We start from the raw sequence: 14,716 nt of genomic DNA, 5'->3' as shown, positions 1-14,716 counted from the left end.
TATGGGATGAGGCCATACAGAGAGTCTAGAAGAGGACAGAGCGAGTTACGGCTTTCGTATAGGGGTTAATAATGGAGAGAGCAATGGGCGACTGTTCGTGTAAGACGGCGCGCAGTAGTACGACAGTAGGCAGGCAGCGACGGCTGCGAGTCCGGAGTAAGTAAGCATGTCATACGGATCAACCCCGTCGTCGATCATGCACTATGGGTGTTCTTGAGTATGAGTGGAAACAGAGAAAGGAGAGAAGGCGCGAACGGCGAAGAGGCTCGGAAGAAAAGAAACTTGTAACTCGCTCAATCGTAGAGAAAAGGGGAGAAGGAGCGACGGAGAAGAGGCTCGGAAGAAACAAACTCGTAACTCGCTCAATCGGTGCATATCACGACTTTTTCATCCTGCATGCTCGTACTCCGTATTCCTACTCCGGGTGCTCTTCGTATTCCAAATTGAGCTCGTAGGCCGCTTTTCATGCACTGCTTACCGCCATCTTGTCCACCGCTGTCATCTTTTCTCCCGTGTTCATTGTTTACACACCTATTCCCTGCATCTAGATCACCACCTTCCCTGTATCTACATACTCCAGTAGTGCTGTCTCAGGACGCAGGATGCGAAAAAAAAGTATGTGCACACTTGCCAATAGCTTATATCGCCCCTCCCACCTACCAGACCGCATGGTTGTCTTGCCCGCCGCCTTCACCAGTTTTTCTCCCAATCGGGGAATCAAGCGCGCCGGCGATCCTCAGCCAGTCGTGCCTCCAAGACCTCTCCTGCCTCAACCTCACTGGACCCTCGTAGAACAGGCGGCTCTCGATAGATCGATCGGTGGCGGCGAGTCGGCGTTCGTACATGCTCCATACATCCTTCAATACATATGTACAGCGCTTGATCCAACCTCGCGACAGCGACTCAGGCCCATGCTGATGTTCATGCCCATGACCATGTCTATTTCCATACCCACTCCACATCCCAACCCGTCCCAATATCCCCTCTTTCTTCCTTCATCACTCCCAAAAGAGTCTTCAGTTTGTCGCCCCCAACCAACTCCCAAGCTCCCAACTACCAACCACCCCCCCACCGACCGCCACCACCCCTCCACTTCACCCCTACCCCCCTACCCCCCCCTAGCGCCCCCGCCCCGCTCAATTCAGCTGCCCATGCCCCGAGGGGACATAACTCGCGAGCAAACGCCAAGCCTTCCCTTTCCCACCAGCACCCAGCCAGCCCCAACTCTCTCTCGCACCAGCCTTGGCGCTCATCACACCCCCCAGCGCTGCGCCCGCGCGCTCCTCGCTCACCTACCTGGGGCGCGTGTGACCGCGTAGCGGCGTAGGGCTGGAGTGGGACGCGCGCGCGCTCGACCGGGATCTTACATGCATGCGCTGGGCGAGCTTGCCTTGTCGGTGGTGGGGACGAAACCGACAAGGGAAGGGGAAGGGGGGGGGGAGAGTGGAGGGGGAGAGAGGAGAACAATGCGCGCTGGGCATGACAGGACTGGATTGTCCCAATCCTATGCCTTTTCCATGGCGGCGGCGACAATAGCTACAGCCGTGGCAAGAGAGCCCCCTCAGCGCCTCCGAGTGAGGTATATATCCCCCCCTCCTCTCCTCACCCGCCCCCCATCCGTCAGCTAGACACCTTCGCCCTCACCCACCACCCACCCCGGCACCTATCCACACCGACGCACGCACCATGCCCGCCCTCCCCCCCTCCCAGCGTGGCCCCCGCGCCCCAGCCTCCTCCGAGGACGACGCGCCCGCTGGCCTTGCGGCGTACATCAGTGCCGCGCCCCCGACGTGGATCTTGCTTGGAGGCTGTTATCTGCTATACCGCGCGGCGAGGATCAGGATGAGAAGGAGGGCGCAAGCAGATGACCGACGAGCCTGCAACGACGACGAGTGCGATTGCGAGGACGACAAGGCTGGCTGGATTGGCTCGAGGGAGGAGGGATATCGAGACGACCCCGTCGAGGCTGAGGCGCACCGATTAAGAGCAGAACAGCTGGCGAAAGAAGCATACCTGGATCGAGATATGAACCCCCCGTTTCACAACACCGAAATGCCGAACTCTTCCCTCCTCGATAACAGCACACCCCCGCCGGACTGGCAACCTAAGAGCCAGGACCTCTCCATGGGGAAACGTCATGTTACACCCCCTCCGCCTCCACCACCTACCTCTGGCCCTGCAATCATCGATGGACCTGCATACACATGGCAAGAAGACCAGTCCTCCATCTCCGAGTTCTCTTTTGCCGATATGGCTGCCAACGCTGCCGCTGCCGGCATCTACCCCCCGGTTACTTCGAAGCCCACCACCCCTCCCACTACCTCTGTCGCCGGAGCTCCCGCCACACCAGCAACGGAGACCAAGAGGCGTTCCTACAGCATAACTGCCGCTGGGGTCGAGGTCGTAGGTGAAGTCGTGACCGGGGAGGGATGGCGGAGGCATACGAGGGTATATGGGGGTGGGGTATGCCTGGCGTGCCTGGAGAGTGAGAGGATGAGGGCTGCAATGGGGATGGATGCTCCTCCTGGTGGTCTACCTGCGGATGTGGCAGTGGTAGAGGGAGAGGGAACTGCATGAAGTTGAGCTGCATTTTGTGCGGACAGGGGTGTTTGGTGTTTTGCTGGTGAACAGTGAAGACGAGCGTATGCGGGCGTGTCGCGTTGTAGCGAGTTGGTTGTTTCGTGTGGAGGTTGCTCTTGCATCCTGGCACTTTATTGCTTCTTGGATTCTTTCTTCTTTATTTTTTCATCTTTCTTCATCACGACTTCTGGCCGTGCGCGCGCATTTGCGTTGTGGCTTCATTTTTGGCGACATCAAACATATTTTTAACGACAACTTTTATTACGGCCGAATATAGGGAGGGAAATGGGGGCGTCATAGATGGCGGGGGGCAGTGCAAACTAAGAGATGGGATATAGTAGATGAGATGATGAGACGAGATGAGACGACGGAAAATGGACATGGCTGATGGGCTAGGTTAGATTTCTCCTGCTCCAGGGCGATGGGGGTAGGAAGGAAGGTCACTGGCGCAAATATATATATCATCATAATCTGTGCTTTCTATCATTGTCATTGCTATTGTCGCTAGCTACTGAGGTCTGCCATCCTAGCCACCTCATCCATCATAAAACTGTCATAAACGCATACATCCCCACACTTAGATCCCATTCCACCAGCTCGTCTTCGCGACCTCAAAGCCGCCCTCCAAATACCTCCCCTCAACCAACTGACTGCTATCACTAGCAAACACCTTATACGCCCCCTTCTCACTAATCCACGCCTCCCTCGCCTCATCCCAGAAGCTCGTCGCATACTTAACCTGCACCTTAACCTCAACCCTCTTCGTCTCCCCAGCCGCGAGGAAAACCTTCTCGAAGCCCTTAAGCTCCTTCACAGGTCGGCGAATCGACGGCGAGTCCTGCGCCACGTAGACCTGTACCACCTCTGCGCCGTCCACCTCGCCTGCATTCGTAACATCGAGACTAACCACCAATTCCTCATCCACGAGCTCAACCTTGATCTCGCCAAACTTGAAGGTAGTGTACGACAGACCATGTCCGAACGCAAAGGCCACATCCCGCTTCGCGGCCTCGTAGTAGCGGTACCCGACATACACGTCCTCGCCGTACAAGGTGCGGCCGCGCTCAGAGCGGTAGTTGAGGTACGCGGGGTTATCCTCCAGGCGGACTGGCCAGGAGAGGGGAAGCTTGGCAGAGGGGTTCGTCTCGCCGAAGACGACGGAGGCGATGGCGTTTCCGGTCTCGTTGCCGCCGTACCAGGCGTGCAGGAGGGCGGGGAGGTTGGAGAGGAAGGGGGAGAGGGTGACGGGGGTGCCGGATTGCATGACGACTACTGTGTTGGGGTTTGCGGCGCTGAGGGCGGTGATGAGGGCGGGCATGTGGCCGGGGAGGTCCATGTCGGCACGGTCGTAGCCTTCGCTTTCCCAGTCGAGCTGAGGGGTGTTAGTAAATATGTGCGGGTGTGCGATGGGGGGTAAGGGGGACATACGTTAAGGCCGGCGCAGATGATCACCTGGTCCACCTCCTTGGCTAGGGCAGTGGCATTCTTGATCTCCTCCTCCGCATCAATAACCCAGGCGCCTCCAATTCTGATACCACCACCAGCCGCAACCACCACGGCGTCCGAGACCAGCTTGCAAGCCGGCGCGCTGGCAAACTCGACGCGCACGTTATACTTCTCCCCCTTCACAAGCTTGACAGTTCCCTTCTCCTCTACGGTGCCGCTGCCGAAGAAGGCCTGACCCTGCGTCTGCGTGGTCTCGTTATCAACAACAAGCTCGTCGTTGACGTACAATTTTCCAGCTCCATACACGGCGAGACCGAACTCGTAGTCGCCGTCCTTCTCGGCTTCGTAGGTACCGGAAAAGGTACCGTACCAAAGCGCCTGCGCGGGCTTGTAGTAATCGATGAAGAACTCGCTGGTGCGCAAGATGGTCAGCTCGTCGATTGGCTGGCGGTCCGTGACGGAGGAAGGCTCGTTGTAGGCGCGGAAGGTCATGCCTGGCTTTCCTTCTTCCGAGGTGAGTTGGGCGCCGAGGAGGGGGAGCTCGCGGTGGGAGTAGCAACCGACGGTGTATTTGACCTCGGTGCCTTCCTCGAGGAGGGCGGTGATGCCGTCGTAGGGGGTGACGGCGTAGTATGGAAGGAGGGAGGCGGAACCGCCACCGCAGTAGGTTGCGATTTTAGCGTTGGGGCCGACGATGAGAGTCTAAGCCAGCTGTCAGCTACTGTCAAGTGCAGGCCTTAGATATCAGACTTACCGATTTGTTCTTCTTCAATGGCAAGACGTTCCCTTCGTTCTTCAACAGGACAATGGAGTTTGCGGAAATCTTCTTCAACAGAGCTGCCGTCTCGGGCGTATCGCGGGTTCCCTCCTCTGCATTTTCGGGGATCCCAGAAGCAGCACATCGGTTGACAAGGTTGAGAACCTCACGGGCGCGCTGGGTGATAGCATGCTCTGTGACTTTGTTCGATGCAAGAGCTCCCTGGAGAAGCCCACCTCTTAACCTGCTGGGTCCCGGCATCTCGAGATCCAAGCCGGCGTTGATCGCCTCGGAGGTGGAATATGTTCCATACCTAACGATTGTCAGTAAGATCCGACAGCCACGCATGAAAAACTTACCAATCGCTCATTGTCATGCCTTCCCAAGCCCACTCTCCCCTCAAGATATCCTTCAGTATCTTCGGGTTCTCGCTGACGTGTGTCCCATTAACCTTGTTATAGGCCGTCATGAACGAACCAGGCTTGCTGTCCCTAACCGCAATCTGGAACGCAAGCAGGTAGATCTCCCTCATCGCCCTGTTCGTGATAATCACATCCACAGCATTCCTCTCGTGCTCTTGGTCGTTGCACACGAAGTGCTTGATACACGCCACAATACCCGTATCCTGTATTCCATTGACCAAGCCCGCAGCCCCCACACCAGCCAACACCGGATCCTCAGACAAACTCTCGAACCCGCGACCACCAAGAGGTGAACGTTGGATGTTGATAGTCGGGCCCAGAATCACGTGGGCGCCTTTGGCTTTTGACTCCTCTCCCATCACTGCACCCGCTTCGCGGAGGAGTGCAGGGTCCCATGTTGCGCCCAGGGCGGTGCCGCACGGGAAGCAGGCGGCAGGGATGCCATTGAAGAATCGGGTGCCGCGGACGCCGTTGGGGCCGTCGGTGACGCGGATGGAGGGGATGCCGTGCTCGGGGATTGCCTGGGTGTGCCAAAAGTCGATACCTGGGGATGGTGAGATTGAGTTGTTGTTTCAGTGCGGGGTGGCTTACCGGACAGAAGAGAGATCTTCTGGGGGTTTGTGAGCTTCGAGAGCACGTCTTCTACGTCTATGGCGGCCATTGTGAGTGAATTGGTGGACTGGATGAGCAGTTGCACCGGGAAGAATGGAAGTAAGGAATTAAGAAAAGACAATGGAGAGAAGCACTTGGACCTTATGTATGCGCTGTGTGAGAGCAATGGAAGGCTTCGGTCCGCCCTTCCATCGTAACACAACGAATAGCGGAGTTACGCTGCAGCATCAGAATATAAAGTTACAGGCTAAGTGGTCAAGATGAGATGATGGCCGCCCCCACCACCATCCCCTCGATGGCGGGAGAACTTCGGCGCCCGACATATACCCGCGCCGAGAGGAATCACAGCATTGCGGTCAAGCCAGTGGCTTCGACCAGACGTCACCATGCCCCGGAAAATTCAATTTTTGCCATACAAAAGTAGAGAACCCACCGAAATAATCATACTAGCCGCAGGTGCTATTCGGATCTTGGACTTTGGTAATGCGGGGACCAGAACATCGTCGCCCTTTACGGCTTACGACCGCTGGTTGTTAGGGGAGCGTCTACCGGGACTGCGGACAGATATCTCCGCCGGCCGCTGTTCTATGGAGACAGCTAGTTCGTTCCGTTGGTTGGTAGAGCAGATCTCTTGGTAATGGGTTGAGAAGCACCGCGAAGCAGCACATAAAGCTATATAAAGCCTACCAGACGCCTATATTCGTTAATAATAGTCACATCTTCCCCATATCCCATATATCTGTTGCAAATGGCGGTTCATATTCATATTTTCAACGGAGTATAAAATCAGTATCGTCGCGGCTGTGACGTCATCACAGCGACCCCTCACTTCGACGATTTTGGGAGTGTATTCCTTCTCTTCCACTACTCCGCGCCTTTGGGAACAGGAACTCATGGAGGGAAGTAAGGCTGACTAAATAGACGCTGATTAGTTTTGGGGATCCCTCTCAGGACCCGAATAAAAAGGCCAAACCCCCCTCTGAGGGCTGCAGATCCGCTCCCGGCTCACTGTTGTCCGGCGCGGAACGCAAATGCCCATTTCTCCGTGAGGCGCAACCAGAACCTGTGGCTGGGGAGATGATGGTCTCTGCAAAGTTGCTTATTTCTTCATTTTAGATGGGAGAGGGATAGTGAGTTGTTTTAATCGCCTCTCGTCTTTCTTTTTGTTGCGCCACGAAGTCGCTCATCCCGCCTCTGTGCTGTTGCCCTTGGTCCGGTGGGGTGGATTCAGTTTCAGACCGCAGTCTTTGAGGTTCATACGCAACTCTCTGACCTCCGCGGAATCTGAATCCCTCCAGAAACATGAATATCCTCAGAAACCGAGCCTTCTCAGAAGTCTGAGTCTTGCCAGAAACGCGAGACTCCTCAGAACCGATAGCATTAAAGCCTTGAGTCTCATCAAAACCCTTAGTCTCTCTAAAATCCTTGGCCTCATCAGAAACCTTGGCTCTCTCGAAATCTCTCAGTAGAGCAACCCCTCTCAAAATCCTCGGTTTTGAGGCAACCAGCGACCTGTGCGGCGGCGTCGTTGGGGCTGACTCCATAATCCATAATCCTACGTATGGGGTTCCGTTGGTCGGCGGGCTTTTTTTTCAATCAGGCTGAATGTCAGCCAGGTGAATGTCAACCAGCTACCCCTCCAGTAGCGCAAGCGCATCCCGCTATGCTTTCCACCGAGAATTGCTATGTAGAGGTAGTGCCTGAAGGCAGGTTGATGAGATGAGATGCCTACTATTATCCTTTGTAAGCCTTGGTATTGAAAAAAGCCCTCGCTCTAGGTTTACTATGGTTTACTATGGTAATGGTAATACTCATCTCATCACTTGTTTGCACGCGTGCGGCCAGATACCATGGGTATTGGATGGATGCATTCAACGAAATGAAATGTAAGGGTCCGGTAATCGCAAAGGTGTGTGTTGTGCAGAGGTACAGTAACGGATAGTCGTAGTAGTGGTGGTGGTGGTAGATACGGGCGGCAGATAGTGGGATATCCTCTAAAAATACTTAGAGGGTACCTACGAAATGTAGATAAATGTAAGCACGATGCACGCAATTTGTTAGTATGAACAAGTACCTGCCTTGTAATTTTAGTGGTCAAGACTCTAATGTTAAGTAAGTTATGTGTTCTGCTGAATAAGAGACCACACACACACACTCTCGCCTCTCACCCCCACCACCCCTCACCCAAAGGCAGACCACCCCACCCAACATTTCAAGCTTGCCAGTGAAACTTCTGGTGTCTCTACTCTTCTTTCTCCCCCTCATCTCTCTTTCCCAATTTCTTCTTCATTAAATCAATCTCCCTATCACAAAGAAGTCATATCATCATCCAGAACTGCAATCATGGGTTACACCGATCAGGACTGGCAGTCCATCAACACCATCCGTACCTTGGCCGTAAGTTCATCCACCAGAAATAACCCCGCCCTCGTCATGAGAAGCAGCGTCATAGGAATGCCCCCGCGCCCACCAACACCGCGTCCGCCATCGACGGCGCCAATCTTACGACGGCGAGGATCCGGATAATTATGTCGATGACAGCCAGCTAATTACTTTTTCGTGTTCAGATCGATGCGACCTTCGCGGCCAACTCCGGTCACCCCGGCGCCCCAATGGGCATGGCCCCAGTGGCCCACGTCCTCTGGAACAGGATCATGAACTACAACCCAAAGAACCCAAAGTGGCTCAACCGCGATAGATTCGTGCTTTCGTGAGTATTCCATGCTTCCTGTACTCCTCATTTGACATGTATCTGCCAATGCTGGGATGCCATTGCGGTTATCGGAGCGCGCATCTGTCGGGCGCCCGCAGTTCCCAACCATACAGGAAGGGAATTGCAAGCTCACAGCATTGGCTCCAATGCAATGTTGATCACATTGGTAGTCTTCAGTTTTTTGGTGTAGATGTGTCTACCTAATTCTGAGGGCGGGAATGTGTCGAGAAATCAGCGGTGAAGTCCCGTAGCTAACCAGCCTCATAGTAACGGCCACGGATGCATGCTCCAATATGCTCTCCTCCACCTTGCCGGTTTCGGCCTCACAATCGATGACCTGAAGAACTTCAGAGTACGTGATACAAGTTCCCCAGATTCCCCGGAGCCTCCATTAACAAAACTTTAGCACGTCGACAGCATCACCCCCGGTCACCCGGAATCCCACGATACCCCCGGCATTGAGGTCACCACTGGCCCTCTCGGCCAAGGTTTTGCTAACGCTGTTGGTCTTGCCATTGCCCAAGAGCACACTGCTGCCCAGTTCAACAAGCCCGGATTCGAGCTTATTAACAACCACACATATGTCTTCATGGGCGATGGATGCCACATGGAGGGTGTTGCCAGCGAGGCTGCCTCCATGGCCGGTCACTTGCAATTGGGCAACCTGATCGCCATCTACGATGACAACAACATCTCTATTGATGGAAACACCAACTGTGCCTTCACCGAGGATGTTAACAAGCGTATGGAGGCATACGGATGGCACTGCGTGACCGTCGGTGACGGAGACCACGACCTGGACTCGATAGAGGCGGCCATCAAGGCTTGCCAGGCTGTCAAGGACAAGCCATCCATGATCAAGCTCCGCACAACCATCGGCTTCGGCTCGAAGCTCGAGGGAACCGGTGGTGTCCACGGCGCCCCGCTGAAGAAGGATGATATCATCCAGGTTAAGGAGAAGTTCGGCTTCAACCCAGAGGAGACCTTCGTTGTCCCTCAGGGTGTCCACGAGCAATACTCCAAGAAGAGCGCTGAGGGTGCCGCTCTTGAGCAGGAGTGGAACCAGCTCTTGGAGAAGTACTCCAAGGAGCACAGCGCTGAGGCCGCTGACCTCAAGCGTCGCCAGACCGGTGCCCTCCCCGAGGGATGGGAGAAGAACCTGCCCGTCTACACACCAGCTGACAAGGCTGTTGCGTCGAGAAAGCTCTCCGAGATCGTGCTCGGCAAGATCCACGATGCTATCCCAGAGTTGGTCGGAGGATCCGCAGATTTGACCGGCTCCAACCTCACAAGGTGGAAGGATGCCGTTGACTTCCAGCCCCCATCTACTGGACTCGGTGACTGGAGCGGTCGCTACATCAGATACGGTGTCCGCGAGCACGCCATGGGAGCCGTCATGAACGGACTCGCCGCCTACGGAACCATCCTCCCATACGGAGGAACCTTCCTCAACTTCGTCTCCTATGCCGCCGGCGCCGTCCGCCTGTCCGCTCTCTCCCGCGAGCGCGTCATCTGGGTCGCCACCCACGACTCCATCGGACTCGGAGAGGATGGACCAACTCACCAGCCTATCGAGACCCTCGCCCACTTCCGCGCCCTGCCCAACTGCATGGTCTGGCGCCCAGCTGACGGAAACGAGACCAGCGCCGCCTACTACGTCGCCCTCACCTCCCTGCACACCCCCACCATCCTGGCCCTCTCCCGCCAGGACCTCCCTCAACTCGAGAACTCCACCATTGCGTCCGCGATCAAGGGTGGTTACGTCGTGCACGAGGCCGAGAAGGCGGACATCACCATTGTGTCCACCGGTTCGGAAGTCGGCATCTGTGTCGACGCTATCAAGACCCTCAAGGAGCAGCACAACCTCACCGCTCGTGTCGTCTCCATCCCCTGCTTCGAGGTCTTCGATACGCAGTCCAAGGAGTACAGACTCAGCGTTCTGCCAGACGGTATCCCATCCCTGTCGGTCGAGGTCATGTCCACCATGGGCTGGGAGAGGTATACCCACGAGCAGTTCGGTCTTAACCGCTTCGGTGCTTCGGGTGCTTACAAGGATGTTTACAAGGTATGTGCTCACTACCCCCAAGTAGCTGTTATAAAATAGAATAGATCACTGACACCCCATACAGAAGTTCGAGTTCACCCCAGAGGGCATCGCCAAGCGCGCTGTCGCCACCGTGGACTTCTGGAAGGACGTTCCAAACATCCGCTCGCCTATTAACCGCGCTTTCCAGCAGCTTATCTAAGTTAAGTGATGGGAGGTTACGAGGTTTGTGGGGGTCGAGTGGGGGGTAGAGAAGGTGCGAGGAGGTAAAGAGAAGAAAAGAAAAGAAAAGCGTGGGGGGAATGGAAAGCGTGACGTGTACTGTTGTAGCTCTTGCAGGTAGTTGAGACTATATACATATGATTTGCTATGATTTGGGGTAGATGATGTGAAGTGTACTGTGATATGTATGGGTATTCGCTGGTGGTCATCTGCCCAACTACTAATCCGGTGGTCTTAAGCAAGCACCTAGGTAATAGCTAAAATTGGTGCCATCAAGCCTAATAGGTGACCTACGCCGCGGCTCATATATGTTTCGTACTTGCAGCTTGTATGCCCTAGATATAGCACTATATTACTACTCTGCCCTATGAGATATATACCATTAAGTTCCTTGCATAAGCTTTGTAATTGTCAAATTCCTCGTCTAATACTTGCACTATCTATAACGACAAGCTAATATTAAAATAATTAGGTCAAATTAAAGTGTAGTTATTTTATATAAATATATATACAAAGAGGAAAACACACAAGGCCAGAAGCGATAGTAGACCGAACCTGCGACAATGCGAATGAGTAGTCCGGAAACAAACTACATCTGGATATAACTTCGAGCAAATACAAATTATGACATATAGAAAGAGATATAAGCAAAAGATGCATAAAGATACGATCCAGTGCTTGGGCCCAATAAGATCTAGTGTGTATAGTATTCCAGAGTCTCCTGAGGTGAAACAGATGGTAAAGGCGCCACAGGCGTAGACCAAAATAAGGACGGAAACAATTATATCAGTATACCATACATCGGTATAGAAATCATGCTCATATAGTACCTCGGCGGGCCATAGTGAAGGCTGTGCATGTGCAGGTGATTCTGATGTTGTAGGCCGCGTAGGGTGTTCTTGATCAACGCGTGACTGACTTCCTGTAGTTGATCCCTGTATATCATCGGCACTGATACCTAGGCTGTGCTCCATATCAACGAGACCAGTTGTAGTTCTTCTTTGCGGCATCCCAATATTGGCTGTTCTGTCTGAATTGCCGCAGGATGGTTGGCCTGTAGGTAATGCTCCCATAGGCCCCGGTGCCTCAATTTCGGAAACTGTCGCAGTACTGGCAGTAGTTATGTCGCTGGTGGAAATTGAACTGACTGATGCACAATTGAAAGTCTTAGGATTGTTTGGACCTTTTATCTATGCTTAGTCTTCGAATGACCCTTAATAAATATGTATATGACATACCTAAGACGCCTTCAATAAGGCTAACTAGAGGGGTGAGTAATAGTAGAGTAGGTACAAACTGACCAAACCCCCATGAGCTGTCTTCATTCGTATAATGTCTTGGGGCGTCGGAACTCCTATTTCCTAATATCCGTACCGTCCCCCATGTTAAAGAGAATGTCAACCAAGAAATCTATTCACTTGTTAACTCATAAAATAGATGGATGTGCATTACATCAACTAACCTCCCAAAAAATCGAGTTAGCCAAATCATAAATAGCTCTCGCGAGAAGTATAAACGTAATGACAGTACAGTGACCAGCATAGTAAATGAGCCGTGTTAATCCTCGGCTGGTCCTATTATGCTTCTCCTCTAGCTTCCTTACAAATCGTTTGCACAGCTGTGCTGGTTTATGCCTTAACCAGATCCTTGCAGAATCCGACCTACTCCGAAAGAGCTTTATTGCTCTAGCAGCCGAGCTAATAATAAGCAATACCTCTGATATGATCAGTGAGACGATGTAAGCACCATCGTCAGCAATAAACCCGTGACGCCTACCCATTAATAAAAAGCAACACTTTGCTGGTGCTCCTGGATAAACCCCCCGGTTATATTCGTAACTCGGTCCACATGCGCCGCCAGTTGGAAGAAGAGCGATAGCTAACGTGAGTGCTAGAAGAAGCATGAGAATCATTCGTAGCATCCGAATACCAGGATTAGCCTGAAAGTATCTCCGAAGGAATGTCAGTGTGCAGAGGTGCGTCACTGATGAGAACCACGCTAGGTATGCAACGATATTCCAGTGAAAAATGCCAAGGCCGCTGTTGAGTTGTGAGAAGCCACTGGCAAGAATAGACAGCCCAGTAACAATTTGTGTGTCGCTCATTGCTAAGATAGCCTTTTGGAGGATAAATTTAGTTTCTTTTCCATACGATGCATAGTTTGCGACATAGGGCAGCACTCACGTTTTTTAGGGGCTCTTTATAACGATCTGATGGCTTCCCAAGATACCGCCAGATAAACGACAAGAGTTTCTTGTCAACTGGGTTTGCAGACACATCAAGTTTGGTATCTTCTGATGAGCCCATGAGATATTGCACAACAAGCAATAAAAATGAGAAGTATGCTGTGCCTATAAACCCAATAAGAACCTATATTCAATTAGAAAAAAAATCATGACTTGTACCTCCGACGCCCTTTGGGGTCGCGCAAACTCACGCCATTCCCTGAAATGTCAGGGTTCGGATCTAAATTTCTGAAGCTGTCAGGAAATCGGTTTTCATCGCTAAGATATGAGCAATCGACCATTCTGAAGACTCGCAGCGTCTAGAACTACTGGCGTTTGGGAAGATCAAAACACTACAGACAGAATACACATCTGGGCAAGGCTATCAGGGCAAACGCATCTATTATAAGTTAGGAGATGCCAGCGATTCGCCGATCCCTTGTTTCACCCCATGTAACCACTAGCTAAATATTCCCTAGTATTCATTTACATGGGTGCTTCAGCTGAGATGCGCAGCCTTGTCATAAAGCCATATAGGCAAGGCTAGCTTTTTGCACACCGAGGGTAGACAAGAATGGGCAGAAAGGCAGTTCAACTTATACAAGGCTAGATAGATCGACATGGACTATAAGGTCGTAAGGTCCCTCGGAAACAAGTGCCTCAACCAGAGCGCCCTGTTCTTGTGTGTGATCGACGACCTTTACCACACCTAGTTTGGAAACAAACTGTAAGGCGGCCCTCACGTGATGGCACGTGGGGCGCTACGCCGATGGCAGCCCTACGGTGGAGCTGCCATTCGGATATAGCCCGGCTATTAGGGCTCACGGTATGGGAGGATATATCAGGGGCTGGAGCCTCAGTCGAGGACTGCAGTCAATAGTCGCTGTATACAGGTAGACCTATTGTTACGCTATATAACCTCATGTTCCTGCCTTCTGATCTGGTTCCCTGAACTCCCGTGTGACCCTGGGCCTACGCCTTTACACAAACTCCTTGTGATTTGGTGAACTAGTGGTGACCACGGTATACCCTGCTTCGGAGACATATTGAACGGACAGGCTGCCGAAACTAGATGAACCGCCGTAAATCAAAACCTTATTGTTTTTGGCTGAGGCGAAGCCATCAAGACTAGGCTTGTCCAATCCAGCATTTGCGGTGAACAGACCTATGACGGACCCCAAATTCCCTGTCAAGCTGGCCGGGATGGTGAGATCGGTACCCTCTGGTACTTTGCTTGCCATACTGTCCCAGGCCACCACATATCTCTGATAGGCACCATAGTGGTTGCCGACTGCTCCGAATTTTTTAGCTGCGGCTACTTTGTCACCAACCTTGAAGCGTGTAACTTGTGGACCGACTGCTTCAACTCTACCCCCGAAAAAAGAGCCAAGAATGGCCGGGTATTGGAGCGGGAAGATAGCGAGCTTAGCAATCTTCCATTCGATTGGGTGGAATGTAATGATTTCATTCCTAACAAGAAGTTCATGTGGGCCGGGTTTGTAGGCCTCAGCTTCTTAGACTTCGAGAGGAGCCTTCGCTTCTGTGATGACGGCCGCTAGGTTGGCCATGGTTGTATAGTACTGAAGACCTAGAAAAGTCGTAACCTCAAGATGGAGATCAAGTAATCCTACTGAATTGTTGGGTCGGAAACGGTGGAGCTTGTTTGGATGCTTAATGTTCTAGTTGGGTTCGGGAG

General features: G+C 52.8%; 6 protein-coding genes across 6 annotated transcripts; 2 read left to right on the top strand and 4 right to left on the bottom strand.

The window, feature by feature from the left end:
• The first annotated feature begins 1,419 nt into the window (after positions 1-1,419).
• Positions 1,420-3,215, top strand: VE01_01325 (uncharacterized protein). Its single transcript, XM_018270849.2, has one exon. It carries the CDS (start codon positions 1,687-1,689, stop codon positions 2,575-2,577), a length of 891 nt encoding a protein of 296 aa, XP_018134428.1. The 5' UTR covers positions 1,420-1,686; the 3' UTR covers positions 2,578-3,215.
• Positions 3,050-6,181, bottom strand: VE01_01324 (uncharacterized protein). The gene is made up of 5 exons (XM_018270848.2): positions 5,797-6,181; positions 5,143-5,749; positions 4,781-5,096; positions 4,009-4,728; positions 3,050-3,952 (listed from the first exon to the last, which is right to left on the bottom strand). The coding sequence occupies exons 1-5, from the start codon at positions 5,864-5,866 to the stop codon at positions 3,158-3,160; spliced, it is 2,508 nt and encodes an 835-aa protein (XP_018134429.1). The 5' UTR covers positions 5,867-6,181; the 3' UTR covers positions 3,050-3,157.
• A 748-nt stretch (positions 6,182-6,929) lies between these two features.
• Positions 6,930-7,361, bottom strand: VE01_01323 (uncharacterized protein; the record flags this gene model as incomplete). Its single annotated transcript, XM_018270847.1, has 1 exon — positions 6,930-7,361. One exon carries the CDS (start codon positions 7,359-7,361, stop codon positions 6,930-6,932), a length of 432 nt encoding a protein of 143 aa, XP_018134430.1.
• A 639-nt stretch (positions 7,362-8,000) lies between these two features.
• Positions 8,001-10,934, top strand: TKL1 (Transketolase). Its single transcript, XM_018270846.2, has 5 exons — positions 8,001-8,214; positions 8,385-8,527; positions 8,798-8,882; positions 8,937-10,595; positions 10,660-10,934. The coding sequence occupies exons 1-5, from the start codon at positions 8,161-8,163 to the stop codon at positions 10,774-10,776; spliced, it is 2,058 nt and encodes a 685-aa protein (XP_018134431.1). The 5' UTR covers positions 8,001-8,160; the 3' UTR covers positions 10,777-10,934.
• A 1,490-nt stretch (positions 10,935-12,424) lies between these two features.
• Positions 12,425-13,322, bottom strand: VE01_01321 (uncharacterized protein; the record flags this gene model as incomplete). The annotated part of the gene is made up of 4 exons (XM_018270845.1): positions 12,425-12,457; positions 12,511-12,912; positions 12,980-13,165; positions 13,233-13,322. 4 exons carry the CDS (start codon positions 13,320-13,322, stop codon positions 12,425-12,427), a joined length of 711 nt encoding a protein of 236 aa, XP_018134432.1.
• Positions 13,323-14,000: 678 nt separating this feature from the next.
• Positions 14,001-14,588, bottom strand: VE01_01320 (uncharacterized protein; the record flags this gene model as incomplete). The annotated part of the gene is made up of 2 exons (XM_018270844.1): positions 14,001-14,525; positions 14,571-14,588. 2 exons carry the CDS (start codon positions 14,586-14,588, stop codon positions 14,001-14,003), a joined length of 543 nt encoding a protein of 180 aa, XP_018134433.1.
• Between the last annotated feature and the right edge of the window lie 128 nt (positions 14,589-14,716).

This window comes from Pseudogymnoascus verrucosus (assembly GCF_001662655.1).
Source record: "Pseudogymnoascus verrucosus strain UAMH 10579 unplaced genomic scaffold scaffold_3, whole genome shotgun sequence".
Taxonomy (NCBI): domain Eukaryota; kingdom Fungi; phylum Ascomycota; class Leotiomycetes; order Thelebolales; family Thelebolaceae; genus Pseudogymnoascus; species Pseudogymnoascus verrucosus.
Note: the sequence above shows the minus strand (reverse complement) of the source record. Positions and strands in the feature narration are given on the sequence as shown.

Coding starts and splice junctions, on each gene's coding strand:
- TKL1 (XM_018270846.2), top strand. CDS start 8,161: ATGGGTTACACCGATCAGGACTGGCAGTCCATCAACACCATCCGTACC. Junction 8,528..8,797: donor CGCGATAGATTCGTGCTTTC/GTGAGTATTCCA, acceptor CCAGCCTCATAG/TAACGGCCACGGATGCATGC. Junction 10,596..10,659: donor CTTACAAGGATGTTTACAAG/GTATGTGCTCAC, acceptor CACCCCATACAG/AAGTTCGAGTTCACCCCAGA.
- VE01_01324 (XM_018270848.2), bottom strand. CDS start 5,866: ATGGCCGCCATAGACGTAGAAGACGTGCTCTCGAAGCTCACAAACCCC. Junction 5,097..5,142: donor GGCATGACAATGAGCGATTG/GTAAGTTTTTCA, acceptor GACAATCGTTAG/GTATGGAACATATTCCACCT. Junction 4,729..4,780: donor CATTGAAGAAGAACAAATCG/GTAAGTCTGATA, acceptor CAGCTGGCTTAG/ACTCTCATCGTCGGCCCCAA.
- VE01_01325 (XM_018270849.2), top strand. CDS start 1,687: ATGCCCGCCCTCCCCCCCTCCCAGCGTGGCCCCCGCGCCCCAGCCTCC.